The 17,453-nt window shown below is 40.2% G+C and overlaps 1 protein-coding gene across 2 annotated transcripts in view; it reads left to right on the top strand.

Moving 5' to 3' along the window:
- The first annotated feature begins 1,704 nt into the window (after positions 1–1,704).
- LOC140369095 (zinc transporter ZIP11-like) overlaps positions 1,705–17,453 on the top strand; it is a 117,749-nt gene continuing 102,000 nt past the window's right edge. Inside the window, exons 1-3 of one of the 2 annotated variants that reach the window (XM_072456338.1) lie at positions 1,705–1,759; positions 2,744–2,861; positions 5,399–5,437. In XM_072456338.1, coding sequence (XP_072312439.1) covers positions 2,754–2,861; positions 5,399–5,437 — 147 coding nt within the window. In that variant the 5' untranslated portion in view covers positions 1,705–1,759; positions 2,744–2,753. Of the gene's footprint in view, positions 1,760–1,825; positions 2,017–2,743; positions 2,862–5,398; positions 5,438–17,453 lie in introns of those variants that run through there. The other variant, XM_072456339.1, reaches the window with a different exon arrangement.

Here is a 17,453-nt window from a genome sequence, read left to right as displayed (position 1 = left end):
TTGCACGGCACACTGTTCATTAAAAAAAAAAAAATCTGGATATCATGCATCATTTTCCTTCCACTTAACAATTGTGTGCCACTTTGTGTTGCTCTTTCACAAAAAAACATTTCAATACAATTTATTTAAGTTTGTCGTCGTGACTTGACAAAATGTGGAAAAGTTCCAAAGGTACGAATACTATTGCAAGCTACTGTAAGTACAGGGATGTGGACAGGGATAGGGAGTAGGTGAAAACAGGACTTTTCTGAGCACTCGAGCCTCAGTTTCAATACAATTTCTCAAACATGAAAGAAGCAATCAAAATACAACTCTGTGGAAACTAATTATGACGAAACACTGTTAAAATAAAATTGCATAATATGTCTCACTACAGAGAATGATTTGGTGCATATGTGCTGTTGCAGACTCAGGACAAAGAAAGTGTCTCTCTTTACAGGTTGTACTCATTTAATGTTCCAGTACTCATTTCTACAAAACATGCTCTTGTCTTTCTAAGCTAATATTTACATCCATACTAGTTGAACAGGTTGGATTGAACAGGATACAAGTAACTTGCTGTATTTGTATTATTTGTTTAAGTTGCAAAGTTAAATGAATAATAAAAATGTACTCTCAATACTTAAGTTATTTCTACAGCGAATACATCTGCACTTAATGAATGTTTATAGCTACATTACATCTAGTGGAGTAATATTTGACCAACACTTGGTCAAAAATTACTCCAGTACTTGCTGTACTTTGGCCACCTCTGCATTTATGCTGCAGTTAAAATGTTTCCTTATTTCATTTATTTTATTGCACTTTATATCAATGGTGTTTGATTTTCCCCAAAATTTATTTTTTTGAATGACATCAACAATAAAGTATGAGGTTTTGAAATATATAGTTATTTTCTACATTGACTGAAGTTTTCTAACAGATAAGCCAATACAGACAATTTTTTGGGCATAAACATCTGAAAGTTCCAAATTCCAAAATCTATAAACTGATGGGCATTGATGATAAAACATATATGCCAATATATTTCTCTGCATTAAGATTGCTGTATAGATCAGATTTAAAACGTAATTGTTGTGTTGTTGTTTTCTCAATGGATTAGTTTATTTGTATGATTTGATGGTTTGGATTAGAACATTGGTTCTCAAACTTTTCACAAGTTCCACCAAACTACATATTTGGCCTGCCGAGTTCCACCTGAATGCAAAACAAGGCTAAAACATGACAAAATTAGGGAACAAAAGGTCAAAACTAGGTACGCAAAATTGTTTTAAACAAGAACAAGAGCGACATTATTACCATTAACATCACCATTATTACTTCCATAATTATGTTTCAGTATGTATTTTTATTTAATATTATGCATTTATATAACAGATGTAATGAATGTATCTGTTATAATTTATTCATATGGCAGTATGTTAGTTTTAAAAATGGTCTTGAGAGAGTAATGACAAAAACATTTTAAAGAAAAAAAGAGATAAGAAGTAAGGTGATCACAAACAGACAAGTAGTAATGCTATTTGCATGCATCAAATGCATACACTATTGGTGTATGTACTTATTTATTTATTTAATGCTGAATTATTTATAAGCCAAATACAGTCACAATAGAAATGTACTTTCATATTATAATTAGACTATTGAAGACACTAACCGACGCTGCTTCTCCCTCAGCCAATCAGCTCACAAAGGGGGCGAGACTGGACCGGGAAGTAGGAAGTAAATAGAGCAGCTGCTGCAGTGCCGCTGGAAATAAGTGAGTAAAAAAAATCCACAAACTATAACTTATCCTTCCTCTGCAGAAGTCTAAACGTGACCGAAAAGACGCAACATCGAGCTATTGTGGGGTTAGCGACTAGTTTGAAATGATCCGATTGAGAATTTAGCTGTTTTAATTCACACAACAACAGGCAGAAGGCAGCATCCTAAAGTTTACTTACGAGGGGGACGTTTGACGGATATATTACGTACGTAGGTTTATGGATTCTTCAAACACGACGTAAAATATTACCGGTAGGCTACTTACTCGAGGCTGAAGCGTTACAACTTTTACTTTCATGTATATCATAGGGTCACACCAATTATCCCTAATAATTATAATTTTAGAATCGTAATCATTATCTGGACTATACACACCCTAAACATGCAAACATACGTTTTATCACAGAGACAGCGAAATAGAACAAACAATTTTGTAATTTCTTTATAAACAATACACATTATTCGTAAATATTCTTTATCTAAGAGCCATAGTAAAAAATTGACTGACTATTTGACTCATTTTAAAAATGACTGCCGACTAGTCGGCTGCTAACATAATTGTTAGTTGTTGCATATTTTACTATAATAATTTCGTACCAGGTGACAGCTGGAAAATAAAATAACCATAGTCCCACTTTAAACATGGGTGGATAGCCAAGTATATTTCCTGTATGTATCTATAATACATGGGTTTTAATCTTGTTTACATCTGGCGTGAACACACATAGTACTAACCAGCAGAAGACAAATGTTAATAAAACATGTGGTTGCTCTACAGCTGCCTGTGTATTCCACTGTTCTCAGCATCCTTGTTGACACTTGTCAATTGTAGACACATGTAGTCAGTCACGGGGCAGTGCAAATTGAAGTTACTGTACCCAATTGATTCCTTGTTCGATTTGATTAGTCTTTTCCGGAATGAGCACAGATAGGTCTGATGTGGATTCGCTGTATGGGGTTTGTGTGTTCTGTGTGGCAGGAGTGGCACCATGCTGGAAGGCTACGGCCCTGTGACCCAGGCCCTGCTGGGAACCTTGTTCACATGGGGTCTGACCGCCGCCGGAGCTGCTCTGGTCTTTGTCTTTTCCGGTCGGCAGGTACGGCAGCAGACAAGCACAGTTAGTTCTCACACATACCATAGATAATTATTGGACTAAATGAATGTCATTGTCAATGTGAAAGTTTCTTTATAAAACACACTTTCAACTTTAAAAGCCCATATTGCTATACAGAAATGTGCAACAGATACAATCAATTAATAATATAGATAGTGAATACAAAATAATGAGTCATCTTTAATTAAAACGTTAAGTTAAAAGATCTGCAGATCTAACATGCAGAGTCCGGCTGTTCCAAAGCCTGGGCCTCGCCACAGATAAAGCTTGATCCCCTTAATTTTAGATGCCCACTATCTGTATTAAATATTATTGGCTGATGGAATGTTGTGATGGGGTGCACGGTGGCAAAGGCGGTTAGCGCTCATGCCTCCTAAGAAGGAGATCATGGGTTCGATTCCTGGACCAGACCAACATCACATGATCTCTCTGGGTGGAGTCTGCATGTCCTCCTCGTGTTACCGTGGGTTCTGTCCGGGTTCTCCGGCTTCCTCCCACCACCACCATCCAAAGACATGCATGTGTTAGGCAAAATTGGTGACTCTAAATTGGCCCTAGTGAATGAATGTGACAGTGAACTGTCTGTAATGTCCATGTCTCTGTGTTAACCCTGCGACAAGTTGGCCACTGTCCAGGGTGTACCCCGCCTAAGGCCCGAAGTCACTGGGATAGGCTCCAGTCACCCGCGACCCCGAAAGGGAACAAGCGGTAGAAAATGGATGGATGAATGTTGTGATGTCATGTGAATGCTACCTATTTTGGAGGTCCAGATGACTCAATAAACTGAGCCTGTCCTCAAATAAAGGACAAATAAAGATTCTCTTCAATTCCCTGCTACTGTTACTAGTTGACAAGAAAAATCATTTCTGACTATTTGAATATTTGTTATTGGTTTTCTCTACAAACAGAATATGCGCCATTTACTATGAAAATAGGTTTTATTATATGGACAACAAAATTAAGTAAGAGGGATTCATTTTCTTGTGATGGAAAGGAACTTGGCATATTACAGCTTTAACAAATATTCATATAAACATTAAAAAAATCTAGTCGACCATTTGAAAAAATAACTGAATTGTTGACTACTAAAATATTGGTGAGTTGACCGATATATTCTGATACCAGTATTCCATTCTTAAAATTTATAGCATGGCCCACAACTCTATCTCAAGGTGAAGTAAAAATCACACATTATTTTTTCACTTTTTGTAGAATAATATTGTAATGATGTATAATAATATTTATCTGGAATATAAAATAATGTGTGGCATGATTATGAACACAGAGACATATTTTGTCTTATTTGTCTTTTTTCAATTTTAATTTTCACTCTTTAGTCCATTTATAAATGTACTACTGGTATATAAATGTAAATTCATTTAACTGTACATTTTGTGTACACAGTAAGCCTATTTTTTTCATCCTATAGTAGATTTATTTTGTTTTTCTTTAATAATGTTTTTCTACCCTTTTTCATTGTATATACGTTGTTTTATCATTGTTCATTGTTTCATGTTGCACCGAATCACCATAGCAAGTTCCTATGTTTGTGAATTTTGTTCTTTGGCAATAAACCTTTTTCTGATTCTGAATAAATAAATAAAAATTGCAGCCAAATATTGGCAGATTTTTCAAATATTGTTCAATACATTTATTGGTGGAAATTGGTTGATAACGGCCAATACTGATACTGGGAGCAGATATCGCCAGTCTGTGCAACAGGAGCTATGCCGATATAGTAGTCTCCCTTTTATGACAGTCTTTGAGTTAAGATGTTACCTCCATGACTGGATATTTTTTGTGTGGTTAAAAAATATTAAATTGGATTTACCTTTCTTAAAGGTGGTATGGACGATTTTTTTCAGCAAATTTTTTATCATATTTCCTCGTGGCGTGGATAAATCATTTGTCCTGCCACGTATCAATCATAAAACGCACCTATCGCTCACCTGCAGCCGCCTGCGGGTCGTGCCGACGTTTCCGCGTGCCTAAGCGCATGGATCTATCATAATATAGTTCCCTCAGTGTACGGGGCAAAATGAAGACGGAGAAAGACGGTTCGAGCTGATGCAGAAGTGGACAGAAATCTACGGGAGACGAGCGATGCGATGCGCTCCGTTGCGCTAATGAACAAACGCACGTGTGTGTTGTATCGGTCCGCACGGGGGAGTGCGCATGCGCACTTCCGCCTGCGTTCTCAAATCGCAGAAAAATCGTCCATACCGCCTTCAATCAAATATATCAGCAGAAAGTCAGTACAAATATACTATCATAAGCTTACTCTTACTCACACTCATCATATCCAGCAGCATCAGTCACTCTGTTATTTTCATAGCACTACTAACCCTACTGTCATACTTGGCATTTTGTTGAGTGAATTTATTAGAGCTTACCATTCTAACCAATTTTTGACTGCCATGATCTTGCTTTTTTCCAGTTTACTGAAGACGTCCATGTTGCACAGTGTGAGGTTGAAGCTATTGATCTGACACTTGATCTTCTTCTGTGTCTTTTTTTAGAAACGAATATTGGACGGAAGTTTAGGCTTTGCTGCTGGGGTAAGTCAAACTTAACACCAGACATGGGTGGAGTTGACAAAATTGTTGTTTCAAAATAATATTACTCAAATAGAAGAACTGACTAAAGTAAAGGTTGATTTGGAGAAACAACTATTCAAGTAAAAGTACCTGTAAAATGAACCGTCTGGACCTGACGTCTGATTTGTATGTTAAGTTAATGCAATTTTAAGGAGAGATGGGTAGAAGTTACTTGAGTAACGTTTTGATAAAATAGTACTTTTTAGACACCATATTTTCCCCCTTCTTGTGTGATATATTGTTCAGTGTAACAACCCACTTGTGTTGAACTGATTCATCTTCCCACTGTAAGTTTACAAGTGACAAAAGCTTTATGTTAACAATGTTAAATAACGTTTTCTTTTGCTATTCAATTAATCTAGCAATGTTTCTATTCATTTACATTTATATTTGTCCTGCCTGTCACCATATTTCCTTGAATTATTAGATTAATGTTTTATGAAAAAAAAATCTTCTGAAATTGAAATTGTATTTATATTTTGTCTGCGTGTTCAATATATTTCATTTAAAAATCCGTAAACCAAGTAATAAAATAACTGGGGCCTAAGGAAGGAAAAATATAAATGTCACATTTGATGAATGTGGCTCCAAAGTCTCTGAGTACAAACTTTGGAGGAGTCCAGAGGGTGTCATCGGTGCTGCTGCAGGTGATTTCCATGACATCGTGGTCACATATTTTGTCGGGCAGGTGTCTGTTTAGTATATCTCCAACTGTATCATCCCGATCACCACTTGCATATTTTTTCAAGACGATATGGACTCCAGATAGTACGGTTATGCAAAACACTGGCCCATAGAGCGCTGAGCGCCGGCCCTGCTGGCCACTTTGGTGTCGCCATTTTAAATACCCATGATGCATCGCGCATATGCACATAACATCTGTACAATTCTTTCCAAAATAAATGACTCCCGTAGGATTTTGGCTAAAAATTGCTTCACGCGCTCTTATCTTTTGACTTAATACCGCTTTTTATACTTCATTTAAGGGAGTGTCTACAGAGCCGCGGCGCGCGGCCGAAACTGATAGGCTATTTTGTGCCGCGGCTCCTGAAACTACTGGGCTATTTAACCGCACCGAGTTAGACCGCGCCGGGTTAGGTTTAGGGTCAGGGTTAGGGTTAAGGTTTTAGGGTTAGGGTCAGCCATGAGGCTATATGGCCGTGCCGCGGCTCCCGAAACTGCTGGGCTATTTGACCGCGCCGCGGCTCTGCAGCCACGGCCTTCATTTAATGCTATTTTGAGTTGTCGGTGATACTAAAAAAAATGTGATAATAATAAGCCTGGTCTTAAATGAAGAGACTGTGTCAGCCTCTTTAACATGGACAGGGAGCTAATTCCATAATACAGGAGTTTGGTAGTTAAATGCTCTACCTCCTACTGTGCTTTTAGAGACACATGGGACCACCAGAAGGCCAGCATTTAGAGAGCGTAGAGCTCTGATTGGATGATATTGTACCATAGCATCTTTGAGGTAGGATGGCGCCATGTCATTTATGGCTTTGTAAGTCAGGAGTAGGATTTTAAATTTGATTCTAAGCTTGACAGGGAGCCAGTGAAGAGACTCGAGCACCGGCTTAATGTGCCCTCTTCTTTTAGTTTCTGTTGCTTGCATGCTGCATTTTGGACCAGTTGAAAGCTTCTTATGGAGCTTTTAGGACACGCTGCGAGCAGGGAGGAACAGTAGTCTAATCTAGACATTACAAATGCATGGATACGTATTCAGCATCGCTTTTAGGAAGGATTTTTCTGATTTTGGCTATATTGCGCAGATGGAAATGGGCTGTTTTACAGGCTTGATATATGTGAGCTTTAAATGAGAGCTCCTGGTCAAATATCAAATCAAATCAAATCAATTTATTTTTTTATTTAAATAAGACTCCAAGATTTCCTACAGTAGAACTGGAGGCTACATTGACATTGTCCAGTGTGACTATCTGCTCACTTAAAGCGTCTCGTTGACATTAAGGGCTTAGTACAATGACCTCGGTTTTTTCAGAGTTAAGAAGCAGATGATTAAGTGTCATCCAGATTTTTTATATCCTTCACACAAGCACTAAGTGTCTACTTGATCGGTCTGATCGGGTTTCATCGGGATAAATATAGCTGTGTGTCATCTGTATAGCAGTAGAAATTAATGCCATGCTTTCTGATAATGTACCTAACAGCAGCATATAAAGAGTAAACAGAATTGGACCGAGTAGTGAACCCTGAGGCACACCGTAGGTTACTTTAGAGCAGGGGTGTCCAAACCTTTTTCACCAAAGGGCCTCATTTTGAAACTTCAACGGGGTAGAGGGCCACAAACAACTTGACAATGTCAAATTTGTTGAATGACAAAGTGAATCATTCGAAATTTTGCATTTGACGTAATTGCGATGAGCCTCCACAAATTTAATTAGACCTAGAACATTAATAATAGGTTGGTATAACATCAATATGCTTGAATTTTCCCAATTTCACAGTAAAAGTACTACTTTTTGTTGTTTGGGCCAACATAGCAGGAAGCTGGAGGGGCGCATTTGGCCCCCGGGCCCTAGTTTGGACATGCCTGCATTAGAGCAAGGTGAGGAGGTCTGGTTTACATTAACAAACTGGTACCTATCCGATGCATAGTAGTTAAACCACCTGAGGCCTGTCCCTCTGACACCTATCACATTTTAACCTCTGCTGTAGAATGTTGTGGTCGATGGTGTCAAACGCTTCGCTGAGGTCCAACAAAAGCAGGATTGAGTAAAGTCCATCGTCAGCAGCTAATAACAAATCATTTGTGATTTTACTCGTGGCGTGGACAGCCGAGTAGTTATTCCACATGTCCATCATTCCCGGCGTCCTACTGCACACCTGCAGCCTTGTTCCCAGGATAGCAGCAAACCGTTTCCATTGCTGCGCATGCGTGGTTGATATGCCGGTGTGTGTTTAGCGAGTTCCTTCAGTGTACAGCACAAAAGGACGACAGCGAAAAACGGAGTTTGAGCTGGCTCAGAAGAGACTGAAATCTGCGGAGACTAGAGGTGCGATGCAATCCGTCGCGCTAATAAACAAACGCATGTGTTGTAGCGAGGCTGTTGCGTGCTTCCGCACGAGGTTTGATAGTAGTCTTGGAAACAACAGGAGGGTGGGGGATGAGTGGTGAGTGTGCACATTTAAAAAAGAAAAAGGACTAACAGTCGCTTGAGTTCTCTCTGCGAAAAATCCTCTATTATTCCTTTTAACTAGTGCAGTTTCAGTGCTGGGGTGGGCTCTGAACCCTGTCTGGAAACCTCAAATAAGTTATTTTCCTGTAGATGGCGACAAAGCAGTTTAACTTCAACTCTTTCAAGGATTTTAGAAACAAAGGTAAGATTTGAAATAGATCTGTAGTTTACCAATAGTTCAGGATCTAGGTTAGTTTTTTTCAAAACCTGTTTAATAACTGCATGTTTGAAGGACTGTGGAACATAACCGCTTTCTAGTGTATTTCGTAGTATTTATTATATTAAGAATATAGTCTATAATTAGGGATAGAATGTCTTTGAGGAGTCTGCTTGTTGAGGTTTTAGAGGACATAATGGCTGAAGTTATCTCTGCTTGATTGAGTTACTGATGGATTTATACTGGACAGTAGTTTAACAGCTTGGGCTTGTTCACGGGTAATAGTGGGATTAATTAAATCTAATTTATCTCCAATTGTTTTTATTTTATTGTTAAAAAAATAGAAGGAAATCATCAGAGCTGAGAGTAGCTGGGATTGAGGGCTCTACTGTGAGAGTTTGTTAGCCTGGCTACAGTGCTGAAAAGAAATCTAGTGTTACTTTTGTTGACTTCTATTAGATTTGAATAGTATCTGGTTTGGGCCTTACACAGAGCCTGCTTATAGGATAGTAGGTATTGCGGCTACCTGCTCCTGTAGAGCCGTTGAGGGGCGAAGCTGGTTGGGTCCTGTAACGTTATTACGTTGTGACGCGCTTAAGAGTAATAGACAAAGATGCTGGATCCGTATTGCGTTTAAGGTAATGATTCAATGGTGCGAAGGTAATAGCGGTAACATAAGCGGGTGTGAACACAGAGGCCAGAATATTGCATTGCTTTAGTGAATTGATAAAAAAGGAAAACCAAAATCAAAAGGCGAAATGAAGGCGGTCAGCAAAAATTACGGCTACCCAGACCCAAACTCATTCAATTTAACATCTCATCTCACACACACCCAGGAACACGTGACACCCCGCTCCTCCCCCGGAGGAGCAGCCAGGCACACACAAACTGTCTCCTACAGTTGGCTTTTCCATGCTTTTAGGGATTCTTCAGTGTGGGAGCGATGAAATGGTCTTTCCAATTTTCTAACTCTTTGTTTATGTGAATGCATAGCTTCATTGTATCATGGGGAGGCACGTTTTGGCCTAATGCAGCTGCAACATCAAGTGCAGACTTCAAAGAATTCAATGTCAAGTCGACAAATTGGTCACTTACACTGGCATGACATGTCACTGAATATTAGCTGTATCATTTATTTGAACTTTGATCTTTTTCATTATGACTTTATTCTGTGGGGCTGGATAATATTTAAGAATTAAAGCCGCAAGCGGCAATGATCGGCCCTCGCCACGCTGCCGCCGCTACGCCGCCACGCCGCAAGAGGAGGGGGCGCTAACGCGCCCCAATGGTCCTTTTTATTACGCCTACTGCTGAATCTGTGACGCTGTCACATCTTCTCCCCTTTGTTTTATCATTCAAAAAGCAATTTTATTTTGAATTCTTGGCAAAATGTGCGGCTTTGCCGCACAGAGACCGTGACTTTTTGAATAAAAATGTGGATAGCTTTTGATGGTCCACCCCTGAAGATGAGTCTCACCAAATTTCAGAATGTTAAATTTGGGAGATTTCGGAAATTCTAGCTAAAGTTTGCGGCTTCGCCGCTCAGAGACCGTGACAGGTATCAATGTAATTTGAATAACTTTTGATGTCCCACTCCTCAGTACCATTTTCGCAAAATTTCAGCTTTTTAGAGCCAACCCCCTGGGAGGAGTTCGTAAAAGTACGACATTTGGAAAAACTCCTGAGTCATGCTTAGCCATTTTTGAACCAATATGGCCGACATTTGGTTGGGCGGACGGCGTTGCCGTAATAATATTTTTTTCTTCTCTTGTCACCATCTACCTCTGCGCCAAATTTCATGATTCTACGATCAGAATTTTTTTTTGGTCATTTCCTATCTCTCAATGCATTTTTGGTACATTTGGGGGCGCTGACGCGCCAATTTTTTTTTTTTTTGAAAAGCTCGCGCTTTCCTACCTCATGGTGTGGGTCCCTGGTCACTGACGGGTACTTTCGTTAATTTTGAGTGGGCTCCGCCCACTTTGTGTTTTTGGCCCTCTATACAGTAATAATGTTCAATTTTTGTATTACATGCTTATATGCACGGAACATGCAAGATATGGGGAACGTATTCGTGAGCTACTTAGCGCAAATGACTGCTTTATATGGGGATGACGACCGCTCCCAATGTAAAGTGCTCGTTTAGTGCGCACTTTTGCACGGGCTTCGCCCGTTTACAACGGTAATGTTCCATTTTCCTACTACTAATTAGTATGCACGGGGCGTGCATGAGTGGAGGAGTGCGTTACTGAGCGTTTGGAAGTGGGCGAGCGCTTCGCGCTCGATTTCAGCAGCTCACTTTCGCAGCCGTGTTTCACACGGCCTTACAAGACTAATAGGCCTCTCGCCAGCTTGTGGCGCTCGGGCCTAATTATAAACTGAAAGGTAATTAGCAAATTATCTGACAATATAGGGTTTTGAGGGAAGACGATGACTTCACTAATCTTTATTCCATAGGTTAGGACAAGATCCAGAGTGTGTTTATGTTTATGTGAGTATAGACCAGGGGTGTGCAAACTACGGCCCGCGGGCCACATCCGGCCCACCTTTCAATCCGGCCAGCCAAGGTTGTCCAAGTAATAATTAATTAAAATTGATTTTATTTTTTTTCCTTTTTTGCCCTCAGGCATCTGTCTGCACTTGTATCCTTGATAAATATGACGTGAAATGAATTAAATAATAGATTCAATAGCCTATATTTGACAGAAAAGTGATATATTATTTCATATTTAATTTTGGGGATTTTTTTTTCACACCAATGATCGCGGGCCGGCCCTCCGCTACTTGCCTGGATTCGAATATGGCCCTCGGAGGAAAATAATTGCCCACCCCTGGTATAGACACAAAAATTTGAAATATTAAATCATATCTGAAGGCGCTGTGCAAGAAAAAGAAAAAGAAGTAAAGTCAAGTCACTGTTTTTAGTACAAGTCACCTCAAGTCATCATGCTTACATGCATTTTACATTGTTAAAGGCACAATGGATAATTTTTCGGCGATTTGAGAACGCAGGCGGAAGTGCGCATGCGCACTCCCCCGTGCGGACTGATACAACACACACGTGCGTTTGTTTATTAGCGCAACGGAGCGCATCGCATCTCTCGTCTCCCGTAGATTTCCGTCCACTTCTGAGTCAGCTCGAACAGTCTTTCTCCGTCTTCATTTTGTCCCGTACACTGAGGGAACTATATTATGATAGATCAGTGCGCTTAGACACGCGGCAACGTGGGAACGAGCCGGAGGAGGCTGCAGGTGAGCGGTAGGTGCGTTTTATGCTTGATACGTGGCAGGACTAATCGGCAGTCCACGCCACGAGGAAATAAGACTCAGATTTATGCCAAAAAAATCGTCCATTCAACCTTTAACTTGGTATTATCCATGGCATTCCCAACCTTGGGGTCGGAACCCAAATTTGTGTCCCCAAAGATTCTCAGTGTCCCTAAGGGTTTTTAGACAAGATGTTTAAACTAGATTGTGTGAATTTTTATGACGGGATGGCATGTCAATTACTTATTTCAAGTATTTTATAATCAATATGGTTCAATTATATCTTAATTTAAAAAAAGTAACTATAAGGCAGTAGTATCTCGAGTAAGAGAAGGATGTTGGGGTCGTCAACATAAAAATGTAATCTTTGTAATGTAATGTGTTTAAAATGGGGTCACTGGGTGAACAAGGTTGGGAACCACTGATCTATGGCCTTGTATTAAAATGTTAAACAGTTTATTGTTATACAATCTTTAATGTTTCAAAAGAGTTTGTATGTTTGTTTTTTTTGTTTTGTTTTTTTCTAATAAGCCAATGTTCTCCAATGCCAATGAATTCTTTATAAACAAGGATATGCAGGCTGAGAAATATATTTTCAAAGTTAGGGGCCAGGGGGGCCCCCTACCTAAAAAAGTTAGGGGCCCCCAGCAATTTCAGGGGCCCACAAGCGCGCGCGGCACCGCAGCGTCATAAGAACAAGATAAATTTGTTGTTTTAAACCTCGTTATTAGCATGTAAAACAATTTAAAGTACTTTTATCTTTTATTTGAGAGCACAAATACTGAATTTCTATAAACCAGAGATCATGATTTTTCAATACTGTTTAATTTAATATAATAATGTTTCTTGGATACAAAATAAATACTGTATTCAGCGTTTGACACAAGGAGTATGTTCTTATATGTTCTGCAGTAGGGCTGGGTATCATGGCCAATTTCCTAAATCGATTCGATTTTGATTCGATTCGATTTTGATTCGATTCAATACAATCTGCTCTTAAATAATAAAAATGGCTCAACTGTGTTTTTATTTTCACCATAAACAAGTTTTAAGTGCAAACTTGTAAATTGGACAGTTTAAACTTCAGCTGTAAACAAAACTGTGTCAAGTCTCAAAAGTGCAATTTTGAAATATAAAGTAGTTTTTAGACCTGCTTGTGAGGCTCAGTTCAGTGTGAGTGTGACGTGCATCAGCTGCATTATCTCCACTGCACCAACCATTATTTGCAGCGTTGTCCGTCACGACTGCTGGGTCTTTGCTGGTCACACTCCTGTATGGCCCCCGACTCCTGTATGGCCCCCGTCAACATATTAGCTATATTATTAGCGGTGTGGCTCGTCAGGTCACTGTCTGGTACGACTGCGTTGACCGTGATGTCCAGGTGTCACAAGTTATGCAGACTCTCTCTGCAGACTGCATTGTCATTAGGATGGCGTCTTTCACACACACGTGTACATCATGGGGAGAACTTTCTGTCAGATGTTTACGTTGCATCATAACGTAGTGTGGATCTAGCACATGAACAAGCCGCTTGAAGCGTTCGTTTTGCACTACCGAGTACGGGCGTAAATCTTTGCAGACAAAAGTTGCGATGGCCTCTGTTATCTTTATGACCCGCGGGGAATCTGCTGGTAATGTTAGTGATTCTCTCAGTTTCATTTTGTTTTGCAGATTTTGTTTGCAGATTTTGCAAACCACTTTGGTTTTATCCGGCTCTTTGTCCTTTGTTCTTTGTTGTTTTAAATCCGAAATGGTTCCAGACGTCAGACTTGAGTTGGGACGGCTCGGTGAGCTGAGTTTTACCTGCGTCTTGCACGCTTGACAGGCGGACGTAAACGCGCCACTGCTGCGCCACGCACAAGACTACTGGGGTTAACTTCATGGGGGAAAAATTGATCTCATGCCTTATGAATCGATACTGCAGTTTTAATGACATCGATCCAAAATCGATTAAATCGATTTTTTTACCCAGCCCTCTTCTGCAGCAGGAATAAATAAAATCACAGTCTACAAAATAACCTGAGTACAGACACAGCAAGGAGATCTTATATGTTATATAATAAATATCCGTCAGAGGGAAACTAACTTGTATAAAGCAATATTCCAACCTCATGAGTAGAGCTGGGTTTCGATTCAGATTTCAAGAATCGATTCGATTCCGATTTTTACGTTTCAAAATCGATTTTTTTCCGATTTTCTCAGATTCCATCTGATTCGATCCGATTTCGATTCGATCCGGAGGTTAATGTTATTAAAAATTAAAAATGTATTTGAACCGTTTCCTTCACTTCATGACTGTGTAGAGAAGCAACATATTAAAACTATCATTATATCAATATTAAACAGCAAATCTTACAAGTATTGGTAGTTACTGATGGCTGGAAGACTGATGAAAAGGTTAAGGGTCAATCTACCTTCAAGAAAGATAATTCAGGACAATAAATGGAGGACATCATTGAGGTGACTACATCTGCAACAGTGGATTCCTACTGGGACACTAACCAGTGCATTATTATTATGCTTGAAAATAATTAAGAATTCACCCAAAAGCGGTTGCTACCAAAAGCATTTTTATTTTAAAACTGCTCACACACTGCCAGTACTGAAACTGGAAGCATAAAATATAAACGTTGAGCATTTTTCAATAAAAAAATAAATAAAAATAAATAAAAAAAAAATCAATCTTTGGACGTAAGAATCGATAATCGGTCATTAATATGCAAATCGATTAAAAATCAGAGAATTGATTGGTGGGTTGACAGGTTTACCAATGTGATAAAAATATTCGACACAGCGTTTAAGGAAAGTCCGGTCGGTGAGTTGGCGAAATAATTGAAAAATAAAAGATTTTGACGTTTTTTCAACAAAAAGCTGATATTTTTTTTTTCAGTCGGCTAGTTTCAAAACCGGGTCGGTCGGGTTACGGCAAACAGACATATTATTATATCATATAACAACTTTACTCAGTCCGCTATTCAGTCTTCACTTTTGCCGCAAAATTAGACCGGGCATTTCCAAGGAGACACGAACGGGCCACGAAAGCAACGGCCAATCAGAAGCCCGCTTTCACGGACCCCGCTCGGCCAATGAGAAGCGAGAAGACTGTGAAGTGGGTATGTCTGTCAAAACAAAACTTAAGCGATGAAAATGCCCCGAATATGGCCAAATTACTAGTTAAATCTTGATTTTAGATACAGGGGCATGGCTGGCCCCCTCCTAATTCAAACCGCGGGCCCGCCGGAGATTTGACTGCTTACGGGCCCCCGTCTATTTCGCGGCCTGTTCAGGCACAACACTGCCGAGTACACCCGAACGCGACACGAACGCAGCCGCCGATCAGATCTCCGCTTTCATCGAAATTAGATCACGGACACCGCTCGGTCGATGAGAAGCGAGAATACTGCGAAGTGGCATGTCTGTCAAAATGAAACTTAAGCAATAAAAATGCCCCAAATATGACCAAATTACTAGTGAAATCTTGATTTTTTTTCGAGGAATTTCGATACAGGGGCACGGCGGGCCCCCTCCTAATTATAACCCCGTGCCCGCCGGCGATTTGAGGGGCTATGGGCCCCTGTCTATTTCACAGCCTGATCACTGTTATTGACCAGGATCATTACTGTAGCAGCCTCACAGTGCAGGGGCCGGCGCTCCTGGACACAGTTATTGGGGATCACGGGGGTTAAGATCTAGAAGAGTTCGGCTGCGGTGAGTCTGTTGAAGTGTGAATGCCAGAGCCGAAACAGCTTTTCTTGTTCTCACAGCCCTAGGTACACGAACAAACTTCTTCTTATGGAGTATGAATTGGCCTTCGGTGTCCCATCTAGCCCATCACAGTGAACATAAAAGCCAATGGGGACATAACTCTATCTCGAACTGTGCGGTCGTGAAAATGCTGGATGAAGTAGTATTGAGTTGGTACTGTTTTTGAGGGAGGGGTGATGTAGGCGGTGGGATTAGAGGTGTGCTCTTCGCGGTGGCTCGTACCCATGGATCTATTATAATATCTGGATAGGGTATGTCTAGCATGTTGTTACAACCCCCAGTGTCCATTGCAGCCAAAGAAATCGTGCAGCCCAGAAAGCTTTTTTTCCCTAGAGCGCAAAACTGCTCGTGTTCGGTTGAAAGAGCACCCAGAGCTTTCAGAAAAGTCGGATATAGCGGCAATTCTTACCTATTTATGGGTCATTGACTTTTTCTAATTTTAAAATTCTTCAGTTGTCTTTAAAACGCATTTGAAGCTGTTAGCTTCAGCTACGCTCTAGTGCGCCGCTCTAGCCCAGTTTGTGACCGTCTAGACCAATCAGAGCGCGTGTAGGTGACGTGAACGGGCCGAGATGCCGTGGGTAAGCCCAAATGCCACGAATAAGCTACAGGCGTTAAACTATGCATCTTTGAGGTTAATAACAGAACAAATCATGGAACTAATGACCACCACGGATCTGAGGGCCGTGGGTCTGAGGGCCGTGGATCTGAGGGCCGTGGGTCTGAGGGCCATGGATCTGAGGGCCGTGGATCTGAGGGCCCCTGAGGGCCGTGGGTCTGGGGGCCGTGGATCAGGTATAAACTAATTCATGTTACGTTTCGTGTCCATCAGTGTGTTCTCTGTATTACACAGACAAGAAACCTAAATACGGACTTAATCATGACTTTAGCATGTTTTGCATGTAGAGAAACATGTCATCTGAACACATTTGACATGTTGTAGAAAGATATGATTAAAAATCCGTAATTTAAGAAATCAATGTTAGATCATACATTCCATGTACTTAATAAGGACCAGAATTATTTCCATTGTCAGTGAAAAAGTTTACCAACTAGACATTTTTATTGTTTTATATTTTATTTGCAATAAACCACAAAACACTGAATAATAACTCTAAACTATTGAGCCATGACAATAAATAGATTTTGGTAAATACATCTACAAAATGTACAGTTTAGCACTATGTATGTATTATTATTAAATTTACACAGAAAAACAAAATTGCATTACTGAGCAAATGTTCTGATATAAAAGTGAAGAAGCAGCACAACAGCATTAGACCATGAACTGAGCTCATATTTTAATAGATCCATGAGTGAAAACGGCTTGATTTTATGATGACGCAGTGGCTGCTGCTCACTGCTCCCCTCGTGCTCCGCGTTCTCTCCTCGCCCCGTCCTCGGGTCATTTACTTTTTTCCGGTTCAAAATCCTTCAGTTTTCTTAAAACCAGTAGTTTAATATTTAACTTTATCTCACACTGGGCTCTGCGCTGGTCTCTGATTGGTCAGTACGATCACATGGTACGCAAACCTACGTCACTTTTGGGCTGCAGTGCCTGAATAGCTAAAGGCTAACTGGCGACATGCGCTAC

The sequence above is a fragment of the Eucyclogobius newberryi genome, unplaced genomic scaffold (assembly GCF_026437365.1).
Source record: "Eucyclogobius newberryi isolate DKJ021-1_F unplaced genomic scaffold, fEucNew1.0.hap1 SCAF_20, whole genome shotgun sequence".
NCBI classification, from domain to species: domain Eukaryota; kingdom Metazoa; phylum Chordata; class Actinopteri; order Gobiiformes; family Gobiidae; genus Eucyclogobius; species Eucyclogobius newberryi.
The sequence above is the reverse complement of the archived record's forward strand: the minus strand, read 5'-3'. Positions and strand labels throughout refer to the sequence as shown.